This window comes from Ptychodera flava, unplaced genomic scaffold (assembly GCF_041260155.1).
Source record: "Ptychodera flava strain L36383 unplaced genomic scaffold, AS_Pfla_20210202 Scaffold_38__1_contigs__length_1544198_pilon, whole genome shotgun sequence".
Taxonomy (NCBI): domain Eukaryota; kingdom Metazoa; phylum Hemichordata; class Enteropneusta; family Ptychoderidae; genus Ptychodera; species Ptychodera flava.
The window spans coordinates 1,414,411-1,430,000 of NW_027248360.1; the positions used below are offsets into that span (position 1 = coordinate 1,414,411).

The 15,590-nt window shown below is 37.6% G+C and overlaps 1 protein-coding gene across 1 annotated transcript; it reads right to left on the bottom strand.

The window, feature by feature from the left end:
- Positions 1-10,489: 10,489 nt before the first annotated feature.
- LOC139127867 (uncharacterized) lies at positions 10,490-14,018 on the bottom strand. Its single transcript, XM_070693724.1, has 4 exons — positions 13,828-14,018; positions 13,002-13,071; positions 12,402-12,677; positions 10,490-10,848 (listed from the first exon to the last, which is right to left on the bottom strand). The coding sequence occupies exons 1-4, from the start codon at positions 13,900-13,902 to the stop codon at positions 10,505-10,507; spliced, it is 765 nt and encodes a 254-aa protein (XP_070549825.1). The 5' UTR covers positions 13,903-14,018; the 3' UTR covers positions 10,490-10,504.
- Positions 14,019-15,590: the final 1,572 nt, after the last annotated feature.

Here is a 15,590-nt window from a genome sequence, read left to right on the forward strand (position 1 = left end):
TGCGGATTTGGTTCTGGGTGTGGCATAACTAACTAGAAGGCAGTCACCAACTTGACGTCCTTGACAAGTACTAACCTTCATCTGATTGCCTGCACAAAGACCAAGGACCCTTCTCCTTGATCGGAAACAGGTGACACTCCCCTATATCAAAAATGTGCATTTCAATATACAGGTATAGCTGTTTAGAAATTGCGCATGCTGTCTTCGGACCGAACGCGCAAAGTGAATTTGTATATGTAATCTGTTTTTTAGGCGCGTGAAGTTCGTAAAAAAATAGCAGCTGATTGAAACACAGCATGGAGGTCGGTTTTTACCCTCATGATCACGGACACTGCCAATCTATATCTACATATAAATGCAGGTATTTTTGTTGTGTTGTCAACCAATATTCCATTCGCTATGTCACTCATCATCGGGATCGCTCAATCAGAGCCTTCCGCGCCTATGAACCCTTTTCCGAGATCGAAATTCTTACACAAAATTACATTGTACATTTACGCTTGTGTAGACGGCATCGAGATGCCGTAGCAGTCCCAACAGTTAGGTCGAACAGTTAATACTCTGTCTAAATCTTACAGCTAATACGTCATAATTGTGCATAATCCCTTCCCGTGCCCTCCTCAAGTTTATTTAGTCATAGTCAGACCTTCTACTGTCTATGATTTAGTCATAGGCCACTGTGTACATTGTGCTCTGAGAGGAAACATCGCTCCCAAATCGCCCTAAGCCTTATTTCAACCGTTGACATTGATTTCAATGACTGAAAATACTGTTTGGGCTGAAAAGTTGATAGCACTATCTTGTTTTGGTGTTTTATCTGTCGAGTAAATTGTTTATGGCCATTCATAAGGACAAAACCGAACCAATTTACTAAATCGCCTTTTTATTAGTTCAGCATTTTGTCACTTGGCAACACGCTCAAAAGAGTTTAACTCGAGAACACATTAACGAAAGTCCACCAGATTTTCACAGATGTTTGTTGTCATAGGTTGTCTCTAAAATACTGTCTCAGTTTTTTTAATGTGGGTCCTTAGAGTCGAGTTATCGCTGGTTAATTAGACGGCATTGTGAGACTAAGCGGTTCATAAACTTTGATTCAACACTGTGAAAAAACTAAGGCTTTTTCAAAAATCTGAGACACGGTTTTGTAGCCAGTATTCTGAAGTGTTATTACTCGTTGACACCTAGACAATAGCCCCCTTCCGCTCTGACTTAAACTTTTTTACGTCAGTTTACCCAATTTCTTTACACTTTCACTAAAATCTTCACAAAAATTCATCGCCCATTAATTTTCTCGCTCAAACCAAAAAATTCATAGAAATAGCTTTCCGGTGATATATAATACTTGGGTAGAAATACACAACTTGATGGTAAAATTCACATTTGAAAAGAAGTCGTCGCAAAGCTGGAATGCTACCTTAAAAACATGTGCTTGTCGTAAGAATTCTATTAATATTCTGTAATGCAAATTGCGTACAGAACAGTCCTTTGTGACAATTAATGGTGAACAGATATGCAGCTTGAGCTCAAAGTTCCCCAAAAGAAGTTTCCACCTTGGTTTACACCTCATTTGGTTTTATGTGTTTCTTTACAAATAGCTCAAATAGTGCAGTACAATCACGTGATCATTTGGACAGAAAAATAATAGGAAGAATATACAACTTCAAAATGTGACTCACCTATTTTTTCTAAGCCAAAGTTTAGGGATTGCATTTATATCAACCCCAAATGTTTGGGACAGTTCGTTGTGATCTTTATATATCACAAACATCATAGAATGTCGAAATAGCGCCAGTTCCATCAACAAGATCTGATACACAATTTTCTCCTTTGTGATACCAAGCTGTATAAAACAATGTATTATTACTCACCTTCACTTAAAGGTTAAACAAAGTACATAGACAACATACATAATCAATTTCTTGCAAAGCGTTTTAGACCAACTAAGTAAAACAGAGTACCAAACACTATGTCTGAAATAGCAAACTATATTGTTTGCTCAGCAGGAGATGTGCACGGTAAGTGGGATTGATGCCACCTCAGACCGTAGACGGTCTAGCCAAATTGAGAATCTTGATTGAATATTATAGAAATAACGGGCGACGCGCTGACCATTAACGTTTATTTGTGGGCAAGGGCGAGAGGAAAGCCAAAAATTAACGGGCGAGGCTTGCCGAGCCCGTTAATTTGGCTTTCCTCGATCCCGCGCCCTCAAATAAACGTTAATGGTCAGAGCGGAGTCTGTTATTTCCATTATATTATCAGCGAACCTAAGAAAACCGTCAAAATTTCCGAAAATTTCAGGAGCGAACGACAACTGGGCCTGTCACGTGCGCTGTAAAAAATTGGCAAATCCGGAGATGTTTTCAGAAAAAAGTATCTCAACTTGACCTACAAGTGCTCCATTTTATTTTGTGATTGATTATGATTTACGTTTGAGGTGTAAAGTTACGATACTTTGAGTTGTTAATCTCATTATTCATATTCACGGGCATGTAAACAAACCATTACTGTGTATTTGTGGTCAGTCACGTGGTTCAGCTCGAGCAATCAAAATGCGACGGGCAGGGCATGGTAATATAATAATCTATGAATACATGCACTGCTTAGTGGAAAGACAAGAGCAGTGTCATTCGCAACCCATTGTGCTGATAGTCACAGCAGAGACTTACTCTATTTTCTTTATCTTCTTTTGAATTCCAAATAAATTTAAAGAAAACCTTTGACGCTGCCTTCAAATAGTTGTTAGACATATGCGGTAACGAAGAAATGACATGTCACTGAATAAACTTTAGGTAAGGCAAGAGCTTTGATTACAGTAATTTACAGCATAAAGACACCGGACGCCATCTAAATCAACACTAAATTAAATACCAAGTACAGGAAATAGTTCGTTAACCTAAGGTAATATTTTTACTAGTAGCATAATATCCCTTGAGTGGCGCTTAGAACCTATCCAGACCAGCTTTGTTTTCTCACAGTTAATGCGAAGACAAGACAAAAGTGATAATGCGTCTAAAAGGTCACGGAAAAAGCAAACGGTTTTCTTAACCATCCAAGATTACAAATGTATCATATGCATATTGCCTAATCACTGATTCTTTATCGCTGAGCATAATGCCCTTGATATTTGTGCCACGGCTCCGATTTAGTGTGAAAGAATTTCTACACAAGTGATGAATAAATATGATATAATGATTGCCCCTGACGGACACCACAAAATAATTCTGAAAAAATGTCACTGATCGCATGACTGGTAATATTTGAATAACAAACTTTTTTACGTTAAAGTTAATTTGGATTAAAAACTTGAAGGACTAATAGAAAGAAATTGAGCTTGCTGCATAAAATGATAATACAATAATATGACTGCAGGTACAGAAACTAAAGCATTTTTATTTTACTTCATTACTGATTTTCACACTTGATTTTATTCTCCAGTAAAGATATACATGATGAATATTGACATTGATGTCAATCTTAACAATTTTTGAAGTTACAAAGTGCAGGCAACACTTTTAGGGGAAGAGTCTCAATTTACAGACAACTGCAACACGTACTGAACACGGTGGTGTTTTCAGGCAACATAATGATAGTATGAATGAGTTTACTCTACATCACCCATGCACAACTGCTGTTGGAAATGAAGCATGTATCCTTCGTCTAAGAAAACAGGGTATGTCGAGAAAAGGGTTTCTGGTGTCGGCTGAAAATAGACAATGCCACATTACCTTACCAGTGAAGTTTCATTTGTTTCAATTGACCCATCTGATATTCGGAAAATTCGCTGGACGGCATGTCTCGTAATGCATAAGAGTTCCGTAAGAGCAGATGAAACTACTGCTACATATGCACCTCTGTTGGGATAATCATATGCCTCCTTAAGGTAGAACGCACCTCGGGGACAGACATTCGGACTCTCAAACTTTTACAATTCTCTTCTGATATACCACATGTGGGGGTTCATTTTAAAGCTCTTGGTGAAAGAAATTTTTTCACTTGCTTAGTTTTTTTGAAATTCGAAAATTTTTATTTTTCGCCATAGAGTTAACACAGGGATGGCGGCCATTTTGAATTTCTAATATCGGTAAATCTTGGGTTATTTGTTTCTCTAGTACCAAAATTTGCACGGTGACCCCCTATTTTTATTCTTGATTTTGAAAGAGAATGATTGAAAGATTCCTTGAGGAAAGTTAGAGCAAAAGTTTAAGTCTTTCACTTTCGAGGTGCATATTACCTTAAAGGTTAGAAGACCATGCCTTTATTGTGATGGAATGGTTGCCTGAATATTTAAGTCTACAACAAGAAAAGAGTTATGATCGGACATTTTAGTTGGACTGTTTCTCTAGAGTCAGTTTTAACTTACTTCTATTGTTCTGTTTGTCAAACCAAAGGTAGAGGTAGATGAAATGAAAGACAACAAGTAATGAAATTGATGTTTGTACAAATCTTAGAAAATGCCCTCTCCAAAAGGATGAGCTTTTGTCCAAGGGGGTGCCACGTATCGACAATTGTAGACTCATGTAGCTTTTTGAACGATGAACTGTTGATATTAATGTAGACGATTGACCCCTGCGTTTACAGTGACACAAATTTTGGCACCCAAGTCAAAACTTGTGACATGCCATTTTGTTGGAAATATAGTGTCAACATATTGGCCAAAAATATTGACCTTTCAACCATTCTCCCTGTTTAACAGTACGTTGTGGTGGTTTTTGTATTTTTACCTGTCAAGAGTATTAATTCGAAACTCAGTGCTCCCTCTCTGGACTTTGAATAAATCTATTCTTCAGTTATGCCTCTTTCGTCCGTATTCCTAATTGCAATTAATTCTTTCATGCATAGACAATTTTATAATCGAGGCCGACCGTCGTTGGTTTCATAAATTTATAGATAGGCATCAGTTGCTGGAAACGAGTAAGCCTTTGAGATGAGCAACGCTTTTCTGACCATTAAATGTATGAGCAGTATGTATAGGAAATGCATCTCTGTTTGTTTGTCATATATACCATGTAGAATTTTACAGTTCAATAATATCTTATGAATACACACACAGCTGCAAATATGAGTGTTTAGTTTGTACTTTTTGATCAAGTTGTATTGGCATCAGGAGAAGCTTATGACGATAATTTGATTGTGGTGTTTTTCTCTTCATTTCATACTGTGTTCTAAGTTTTGGTGCTTTAAACTTAAACGTTTGCTTTTTTGCGGCATGCAACGTTTCCTAGCATGCAAAGATGCATTGATAAGCATTGTCCGCAGTGAAATTTTCGTCTTACCATGCCACCTAAATGTTGAATAAGTACAATTCAAATTCCAATATTGTCAACATAATGGTTAGCTGCGTCACACGAATGACTAAGTAATTATTTAGTAACACTGTCACTTAGAAATGCCAAACGTTCTAGAACGTTCTAGAACATGCCAGATTTAAAAATATGCTTATATATACTTACATTTTAGTTTTTAATGTACGATCACCATGCAACACTAACCTTTTTGCGTTTTTTCTGCCTTACATCTTTATTGAATTACCATTTCACTCTGTTCTCATCTTCATGTCATCTGCCTTTCATCAGCATTTCATTTAATTTTCATCCACAGTTTATATTGTCTAAATATCGTCTATTTAATATAGTCTATGTTATATAACCTCATCAATATACACACATTAGTAGGAGCAATACCTGTACTTATGTATTATCTATGGTGGGATAGACCTATATTTTCCATTAGTGATTTGGAAGGGGAAATATATATCAAAATTAAACACCTTCGCAGATCAAGAAGACAATCAAATCGTGTATGCGATTTAATCATGACTGTAACATTCACGAAGTAAGTTACTCCTAGGAACCTAAAAACTAACTTGAAAACTATTGGTTTAGAGAAAAAGACAACAGTGTTAATGGCGGTATGAAACTCAAGTCACTGATAGTATACCTATTTGTATGCAAAATTTGACTTGCTTCAAATGGGTTTCTATTTATTGACGTATACTGACCCATCTGACTTCGGGAATCTCTTGAGATTTCAAAATCGGCGGATGAAAACCTATTTACGAAGTCAAGACCATTTAAAAAGTCAACGTCATTAAAGCACATCAAAACAAAAGGAGTATTTGTATCCTTTCTAGGTATTTGCTGGGTGTAGCCAGAAAACAAACAAGCAACGTGTTTTTTTTATTTTTGTTTACCTTTGCTTTATTGCGACCACAATACCAGAAATAAATTGAAATACCTTTAAATTTAAAATTCCCCCGAAATCGATAAATATTAATAGAAATATTTTCACGCGGTCGCTGAAAAGTTATACTTGTTGAAGAATCATCTTCCCGAATTTGTAATTACTCGTACTGTTCGAACGATAAAGGATTATTCACTGGTATGTATTCCTTTATGTACTTCCGCCACCATTTTTGTAATTTGTTGAATCTCCATATTTTACTGCGTAAGTGAAAGATTCGCTTGGTTCTTCCAGACAGGTAACTCTTTATTACGATGGACAGCTGTAAACAAGAAAACCGATCAAAGTAAACAACATACCGTATTATGGTCTTTGGGTAAAAATATGCCGCGCATAAACTTTGTCATATATTCTTAGGATATGACTAATATTGAATCTAACGATCACAAAGCTGAAAAATTAGACGAGTACACCAACTTGAAATGGTCGTGTAGAAATGGTAAATCATGTGAAATCAAATTGTCACAGTGATAAATATATATATATGTGTTGTGTGTGTGTGTGTGTGTGTGTGTGTGTGTGTGTGTGTGTGTGTGTTTTGTTCTTATGCATATATCTCTTGAATGCTGATAATGATTTAAATTATTTTCTATAATAATGAACAATGACCATTAAGGAGCCAACTGCACACTTTTGGCGAGAAGAGCAATTCAGTTAAGCGATCGATATTGACCCCCATCTCGAAATTCCAAAATGGCTACTTCCGGCCATGTTCACTATGTTAGCAAAATCAAATCTTTAATTTTAACGAGAGCAATTCAGGTCGTGCCACAGAAAATGAAATGTAAACATCTAAATATGCAGAAAATTTCCCAAACTAAAAGATTCAGCATTTGCGACGATAATGTCTAATTGTCACAGGAAAGCGAGTGGGAAGGTAGAACCGCGTTTTGTCGTTTGTCCAGATGTTACAAATAAATCTTCTGTTTGCATTTAGCAAAATGGTAATTATACACTTTTCCAGTTATGAATCGTCACCATTTTGTACACTGGGTGATTTTCTACCAGAATATCATGTAGTCTTGTTCTTTTAAAAAGGTCAAAGAGCTGCTTTGACCCTGTAAGCGTTGATGAAAATGTCTAAAAGTGAAGCGACCATTAGCATCGTGAACGCATATGAACAAAAATAATTATCAATACATTTTGAATGTTTCGACGCTATCAACGCCGAAGTGTACAAATATTTTTGTGGAATTCACTATATTGGCACAAGTGAACACACCGGCTGTGAATTCGTCTGACGGACAAAATGCGACTGTACTATCACGTACCATAGAAAAATAGATTATTTCGAATTTTCGTGTTTGGTAAATTCAGTTAATCCTCTATCTGAATTGAACTCAGGTCACAACTTTAGCCATCGATTCACCTAGCGAAGGCATCAGCAGTCAAAACCGTTAGGCTAATTCCCCACTCACAAAAGGATTAACCGAACTCAGTTGTTGTAATTTTTGGCCGGGATACCTCCATACGACGTAGGGTTCACAAAGCATTCCCACATAAATACTCACTATCATACATCGCGCACACACTTAACCAAAGCAATAATTACTTCGCTAAACTGGCTTCAGATAACCTCGGGGACAAGTCTATACACCATAAAAACTATCCACCAGTACAAAAAAGCAATATCTTACAATCGTGTCCAGTTATCTCCAAACGCCTCAGCATTTCCTTTGCTTGTTGGTATGTTGGTGCCGTTCTTCAACAAGAAGTCGTTCGCAACATTCGGTGGACTGTCTGGTGTGCCAAACATTCCGCATATTTTGTTGCCGCCAAGCCAAAATGGATCGGTCAGGAAGAAGTACAGCCTGAACTTGCCGTTGAACTCGACGATGCCATACCCATGAACGAAGAAGTGAATGGTGTGATCGACCTGGGCGCCATCTTCATACGTCAACAATATGGTCTTCAAAACTGTGACATTTTCAGCATGATATGGGAAAGTAGTCACTGTGACCGTGCCTGTAGGTGTGCTCTTGTCCTGAAATAGTACATAATATTTTAAGGCGCGAGCCCTGGATCTAGTGAAACAAAACGGGTAGCGTGGACATTGAATACGATGGGTTTTCAATCGGGCTCGAACCCACAACGCACGGGACCCAATCACCTGGCAGCAGAGTTGAAGACTTTACAGTTGGATGTCAAGTGTGGGCATTGATGCTTTACTGACAATCAAATGTTAGACGGATATCCCCCTTCACACTCGAATGACGGAAAGAAAATGAGAAATGGGCAAAACAAGGACAAGTGCATTTTAAGGAGTTCATCATGGGTGTAGCCAAAATGTTTGCTCATAGGTTAATGTCATCAACTCAGAATTTCACAAAGGAGTGTATCATAAATGTAACACAAACCCTGGCATTAACGCTCTGCTCACATATGTATGAATATTGACAAAGAGGTTGAGAAAAATAGAGAGGGATTTGACATTTTATTGACCATGTTTAGGGAGAATTTTAAAAATTAGGGTTATTTGATAGGATATCCGACACTTGCTGAAAAGGGAAAAACTTTAATTTGTTGAGAATATTTTCATTATTTTGCCGGGTTCTCGAAAATGTTTCATCATTTCCTTGTGATTCTCACTGAATGTAACGTATTAGCCTTATCGCCGCACAAGTAAATTGCATTATCTACCATAAACAGTGGTATTTTGGCTTATGAATTCTCCTTCAATTCAACAGTCAATAATTAGCGACTCACTGTACATTGATACAGTGTGATCGGCAGGTTGAAGACTTGACATTTGACATGGCTAGGAATTGAACGTTAAAACCATATCACATAAATACATGAACATATTTCAAAAGTCACAGGTAAGGGGCTTAAATGTCTATTAAAACGTCCTACAAGCATTTCTTGTCTCCTTTGCAAATAATTACGTTTACAAAGCTACATCGGTTTACTCATTCCTCCTTACATGTTTAACTGCGCCCAGGCATATACTTCTCACCGACACATCACTTGGATTTTCCCGCGTAGATGCATGAGTATCATTTGTGACACTATTCATAATGCGAAACTATTGATAATGTATTTGTCTTCAGGAAGATATTCTCGATAACCAAACTGTATTTTTTTCTATTTGTTTGTTTTGTGGGCAATCTTCACCAATCATAAAATTTAACCTAAGTTTTCTCAATAAAAAGCCAGGAGGGAGCTTTCAAAATTTCCACACGCCCAAGTTGAAATCTTCTAACCATATATAATCACAAACTGACCTGTTATTTGGGATTTAAAGTTAAAATAAGACACTCAGTTAAAGGACTCCAAATTGACAAGATACGGTTGTTCAATGACACTTAGGGTCTACCATTCAAGGCGGCCGGAGTTAAAATACGCCATGTGTATCGCCCCCCCCCCCCTTACGGGGGCGGTTGAACTTGACAACTTTGGTGAATATCATCAGGTCGTTTACCGTAAAAGGGTACTAACGTTTACAAAGCTACAACGGATTACTCATTATTCCTTACATGTTTAACTGCGCCCCCACTATACTTCTCACCGACACGTAATCTATTGCTGCCTCTGAAGGTTTCCTAAAGCAGGGCCTTTGCTATATGTGCTGAACCCTTGTTTACGTTTTGAGTGCAATGTCGACCAACGTTTAGGGTGTTTATCGTAAAAAGGTGATCCATTTGGGGACACTTCCCGTTTACCTTTCTATTGGAGTACATATGAAGTAGCGGCTACTAAGGGGATTTTCCTCCTTCCCCCATGCAAGTTTAACCATATTTGAAAGAAAGAAGAAATTGTAGAATGATGTGTTTTTCCAATTTTAACTTTGTTTCGGAGTAACTTCAGGCTGCGTGACATATAAAATTAGCGCAAGGCAAGTCTCATCCGAATCACCAAAGCTGTCAATAATATCAACGACAGGTCGGGGTTCTTGTCATGTTATGTGCCTCTTCAAATTACACTTTCCTGAAGATGATTCAGACTATGTCAAAAAAGTTTCTTTAATTTTTTTTAGCTAGTCGTTAATGCTAGACGTCAATGTCGGGTTGTCAGAAGAAGGTTACAAGATAACTTTAAATCATATCACAGACTGTTGCAAACGTTCACTTCGAATGTATTTAATTTTGTCATTAAAGAGAGGTTCGGGATATTTACCCTTCCGGGCAGGAGTTTTCAAGATAAGGCTGTAGCAGGGGTGCTTTATCAAAACGTACAATTCTTAAAGAAGCCCTAACAACTATAAATTAAAAAACAATATATGACAATTCTTCCACTCAAATAACTTTTGAATGTCTTTTCAGACAGCAGATACAAATACATTATATCGTATCTTGGGCAGGCCCTTCCCTCCCAAGTCGTCACCGAAACTCACCTGTACAATGCCGCCTTTCATCATCCGATACAACCTACCATAAGCTAGGATGCGGACAGACTTAAGTCTTGTTTTCAAACTAGCATCAGTGCTCAATGGAGACTTTTCCAAATCGATTTGTACTGTTAATGTTCCTTTGTCACGTTCACGACAGTCCATAGTCAGCGTGATGAGACAGCCCTCGTCGCCCTGGTAAGGGTATCTAAAGCCATCGTACGTCCGGAAGTGAGGTTCACCATACACACATGCCACCGGACAGCTGTCAAGTCCTACACAATGTGTGAAAGTACACCACTCTTATGTCACCTTCGGAACTATAGCTGATATGAACTGGTAGCCTACTAACAACATCGGAATTGCTTCAATAAAGTCATCATCAACAAAAGAGAAAGACAAGATCTTTAATACCTTTTACTGTGTACATGGTGTCGTTAACAGAGGAATTGCATTACACTGCGGGCGATGAAAAGATAAATTAGCAAGAACCATTTTCTACTACTATGTTGTAGCAGACTATGTTACTGAAACTATGTTGTAATCCGCAGAGTGAAATTCATTTCGAGTTACGCCCATAGATACAATGATACATAGATACATACATAAATACATTGTTATGTATGTCATTTTCCCCCCACTCATCATGACCTGAGTTTAAGTAGTCTAGAATATTCTCAGGGACACCGCCCATAACGACCTCACAACCTTGAATTCAATTAGTCATGTTTGGAATGTTCTGGAAATTTAATTAGTTGTGTATGAGAGATAATTTTAGAACAGTAATTAGCATGTCAAATCCCAGACAAGCCCCAAATTTTGTTACGTGTAGAAAACGAACAAAAGGGTGAACTCAGTAGTTTCCGTATAAAATGAAATTTATTACGAAAAATAAAACCAATTGCTAAGTCAGGGATCGAATACAAACTGTAAAAGTGTACAGACTACTTATCTCAGCTGGGACGGCAAAGCTCCAGTCTCAGAGTTGTAACAGTCAGTCGGATTAATGAACAGTCCTTTGGCTTGCAGGCTTGAAGTTGCACAAAGTCCACAGTATAAATCCAGCGTTGGCAGTGAAGGTCTTGAAAAGTCTTGAAAATAATACTGCTGGAGTTTCAAAAGTCTTGAAGTAACACGCAAGAGACACGATCCCAAAATGTCTGACTGCAAGCTGTGCACGTCCCTATTTATACCCATGTGCTTACATAGGAGCATATAAGAACAATCTAGAACTTTTATTGACATGCTAATTACTGTTCTAAAATTATCTCTCTTGCACAACTAATTAAATTTCCAGAATATTCCAAACATAACTAATTGAATTCAAGGTTGTGAGGTCGTTAAGGGCAGTAACCTTGAGAATATTCTAGACTAATTAAACTCAGGTCATGATTAGTGTTGGGGAAAATGACATACATACATACATACATACATACATACATACATACATACATACATACATACATACATACATACATACATACATACATACATACATACATACATACATACATACATACATACATACATACATACATACATACATACATACATACATACATACATACATACATACATTCATACATACATACATACATACATACATACATACATACATACATACATACATACATACATACATACATACATACATACATACATACATACATACATACATACATACATACATACATACATACATACATACATACATACATACATACATACATACATACGTTGTAAGGCCATTTTGATCATCTACAGTAGTGTTGCTTCCTCTAATTGAATAGATATCAGATAAGTCTTTGAAATAATATGCTACACTCACCGGTGACTATCGTTTTCTGTTCCTCCGTAACAGAGTTGCCGCTATCGTCGTAGTACACAATGCTTAAATTGTATGTTGTGTTTCTCTCGAATACCCTAATCACTATATCTTGGCAGTAGATACCAACCAGAGTGAAGTCAACAGTCCATTCGTACAGGACGCCACCACTGAAACCCAACACCGATATCTTGCAAGATTTGATGTATGTCAAACATAGTCTCAGAAATACCATTTTGTCATAGATAAGAAGAATGTCGGAGTTTACAGCGGGTTGTGCTGCCGAGGAAGTAAAGCAAATAATGCGCATGTCAGCCACAGCAATCCGCACACTCCTGATATATACAATGGAAAATGCGAGGTACATGAATATTCTACATTAATTGAATCGTTAGGATAAAATGTGAAGGGAAACAATGCTCATTAATATAATCTGCATACATGAAATACTAATCCATATGCCATATTGCACTAATAACCCTGAGACCAAACTGTCTTCAATTTCAACTCATAGTCGTAACCTTTCTCTCAGTTCTACTATATTTCATACATGTATCCGATAAGGAGAACGGCCTCAATTCAGAAGTACGATACAAAGCTTACGAGATAGTCTAGTTTCTCGCTCGAGTTCCGGAAGTTGTGCTAGGTCCTCGTTCGAACCAGTACTCGGGAGCTGAAAAAAGCAGGAACATGCACGTAACAGAGTAGAAAGACGGACGGATTGTCAGGAAGAAAGAAAGGGGACCCGACAGACACATCATTATATGTGGTTACATCTTCGAAGTTACACGCCCCGCTACAGATAGATTCGATATGCGAAAGTGACATTGCGCTTTGAGACATAAACTGCAACCGCTAAAACTATCGATGATTCTAAGTTTGCAGAAAGAGGTGACGAAAGGTTGAGGCAGCACCTCCGCGTTCGCAAGTTGTGGTAAGAAACATTTAACAAGAACATTTTAAGTTAAGTGTTACATATAAATGCATACTTTGAAATAAGAAAAGTAAGTTGTTCCCGCACGTTCTCAAAATATGCAAACCCAGACTGCACAAGTATTTAGCATCTGCATAAATTTGACAACGCATCAGGCATTCGGATTATCAGAGAAAGATAGGGCAAGAGGCATTTTCCTCCAAACAAAGGCTAGGTTGAATTATCCCATAGTGTTGTGATGTTGTGTGACTGCAGTGAGTAAGCGTAGGATAAAACTGTATCATTTTCATTTTCAATAACGTTGCCCATTTCAGAATTTACAAATAAGAATGGCTATTACTGAGTATGCATCAAGAATAAAATATCATTCCGAACATTTACATCTAATGTTGAAGTAAACTAGGAACAAGGACAAGCGGACAGTATTTGCTCAAGTTTCGGGTAGCCCAGAGACTGGGTGAAAAAGTAAACAGTATTAATAACGGACAATCTTACTTTTGCTGCGTTAACGCCGTTACAGGCGAAAACGACCAGAAAGATCAGGAGTAACAATGGTTGGCTTCTGCACATACTGATAATACCAAACTTTTGCTTGCTTGACGCAAGACAGAACGAGTTTTCTTCGCTGGACCACTTCGATCAGTAGGAGCTTGGTAGCACGCTGTTCTTTCTTCGGAGAACGATGAGACTGATGGCAACACTTTGAACCAAAGTTATTTACATTTATAGAAATTGCATATGCAAGAGGGTTAAGTCGACACATATTGTATTATTTTTGTAGTTGCATCTGGTGCGAAAACGGGATTAAGGTAATGGGTAGTTTTAAAATGAAAGTTTTTAATATTTTATTGTACTTTGTTTAACGCTATAAACTTTAGAATACTCTCTCCAGTCACAAAAAGTAGGAGTCGCTAAGTATGTTTTAAGATTTTGTCGCATTTTCTGATTTGTTTTGGATCGTAAATTAGGTACAATTCTCTGTAGGTTAAAACACGCAAGTTAGATGAAAGCATAATTTCTTTGCAAGTCTAGTGACAAGCTACAGACTAGCGATGGCATGGCTTTGAGAGTTCTGAGGAATATTCTTCCACAGCAAGACAATATTTGAGAAAGGGTTTGTTTCATGACATGTCATCGCGGTTCTTCCAAGTTTCTTGTTCCATAGTAATTGTCATTCCGTCGGATGACGAGACCATGTCATGAAAGTATTCATATGTGAAAGAGTGTGTTCACACGATTGGTAAAATGAGCAAATCTTATGAAAATGACTGTAATAGTGCATTACCCTGTCAAATGGCAACAGTTGCTGAGATTATCATATTGTAAAATTCAGAGTACTGAAAACATTCGACACAGTTTGCGCAGATGTGTTTTAGACAAATGCCGGTACTTACATCCTAATATGAAAAACTGTGTTCACATAGGTTTATAACAGCCCAAACATGAGAGACTGTGATATATCTAACCATGCTGTGGTTGCCTAATTTGCATACAGTCTTACTCGACTATTGGCACGAAGTAACGTGCTTTGGGTATTTACCAGTGAGGCAAGGCTGGCACGAGCTCTTGCCCCCCACCCCCTGGAATTGGTCACTGGTAAATACCGAGCCGGACACTTTCGAGTTCATCGATGGAGACCGATATAGATGCCCCTATACTATGAGCAGACACGCCGGGAAAGCACCCAAAGCGATTGGAGACCTGATTGATTATGCCATTGCATCGTTATTATGTCAATCATTTTTAAGAACTTTGTTTGTTTGCATTACCTATCGACGCAAGCCCCTTTTGACATTAGATAGATACGTCGAAATGGCCAAGCTGTCGCCCCTTACTTTTTGGACCTACAGCGAAATCGATTAAACTATAAAAGTTGGCCGTGAATAGAATTCATACAAGTCAATCTCATCTAATGATCGGAGGTAAATGAGATGTTGCTAAACATAAACGATCGTAGAATTGACCGATTAAGCATAACTATAACTTCAAGTTTGACCCGTCCTACGACCTTTTCATCTTATAAGAGCATTTGAAATTAATCTTTCTCTTTAAAATGACTTTATGGATACATTATTTGAGTTCGAGGAGCAGTAATGATTGATAATTTCGAAAGGAAATAATGTATTCACAAAGTCCTTTCAAAAGGGTCAATCATTACTTCTTCTCGAACTAAATGGCAAAGAAGTCTAAAACTTTGCCCCTCTAATTCCTTTTTGAAATGGTTCTAACAAAACAAATATTACTTTATCAACAAGGGA

What these genes read in the sequence shown, in the direction of transcription:
- LOC139127867 (XM_070693724.1), bottom strand. Translation starts at nt 13,902, where the DNA reads ATGTGCAGAAGCCAACCATTGTTACTCCTGATCTTTCTGGTCGTTTTC. An exon ending in ACGGCGTTAACGCAGCAAAA is followed by an intron (nt 13,072 to 13,827) that starts GTAAGATTGTCC and finishes TGCTTTTTTCAG; the next exon opens with CTCCCGAGTACTGGTTCGAA. An exon ending in ACAGAAAACGATAGTCACCG is followed by an intron (nt 10,849 to 12,401) that starts GTGAGTGTAGCA and finishes CACATTGTGTAG; the next exon opens with GACTTGACAGCTGTCCGGTG.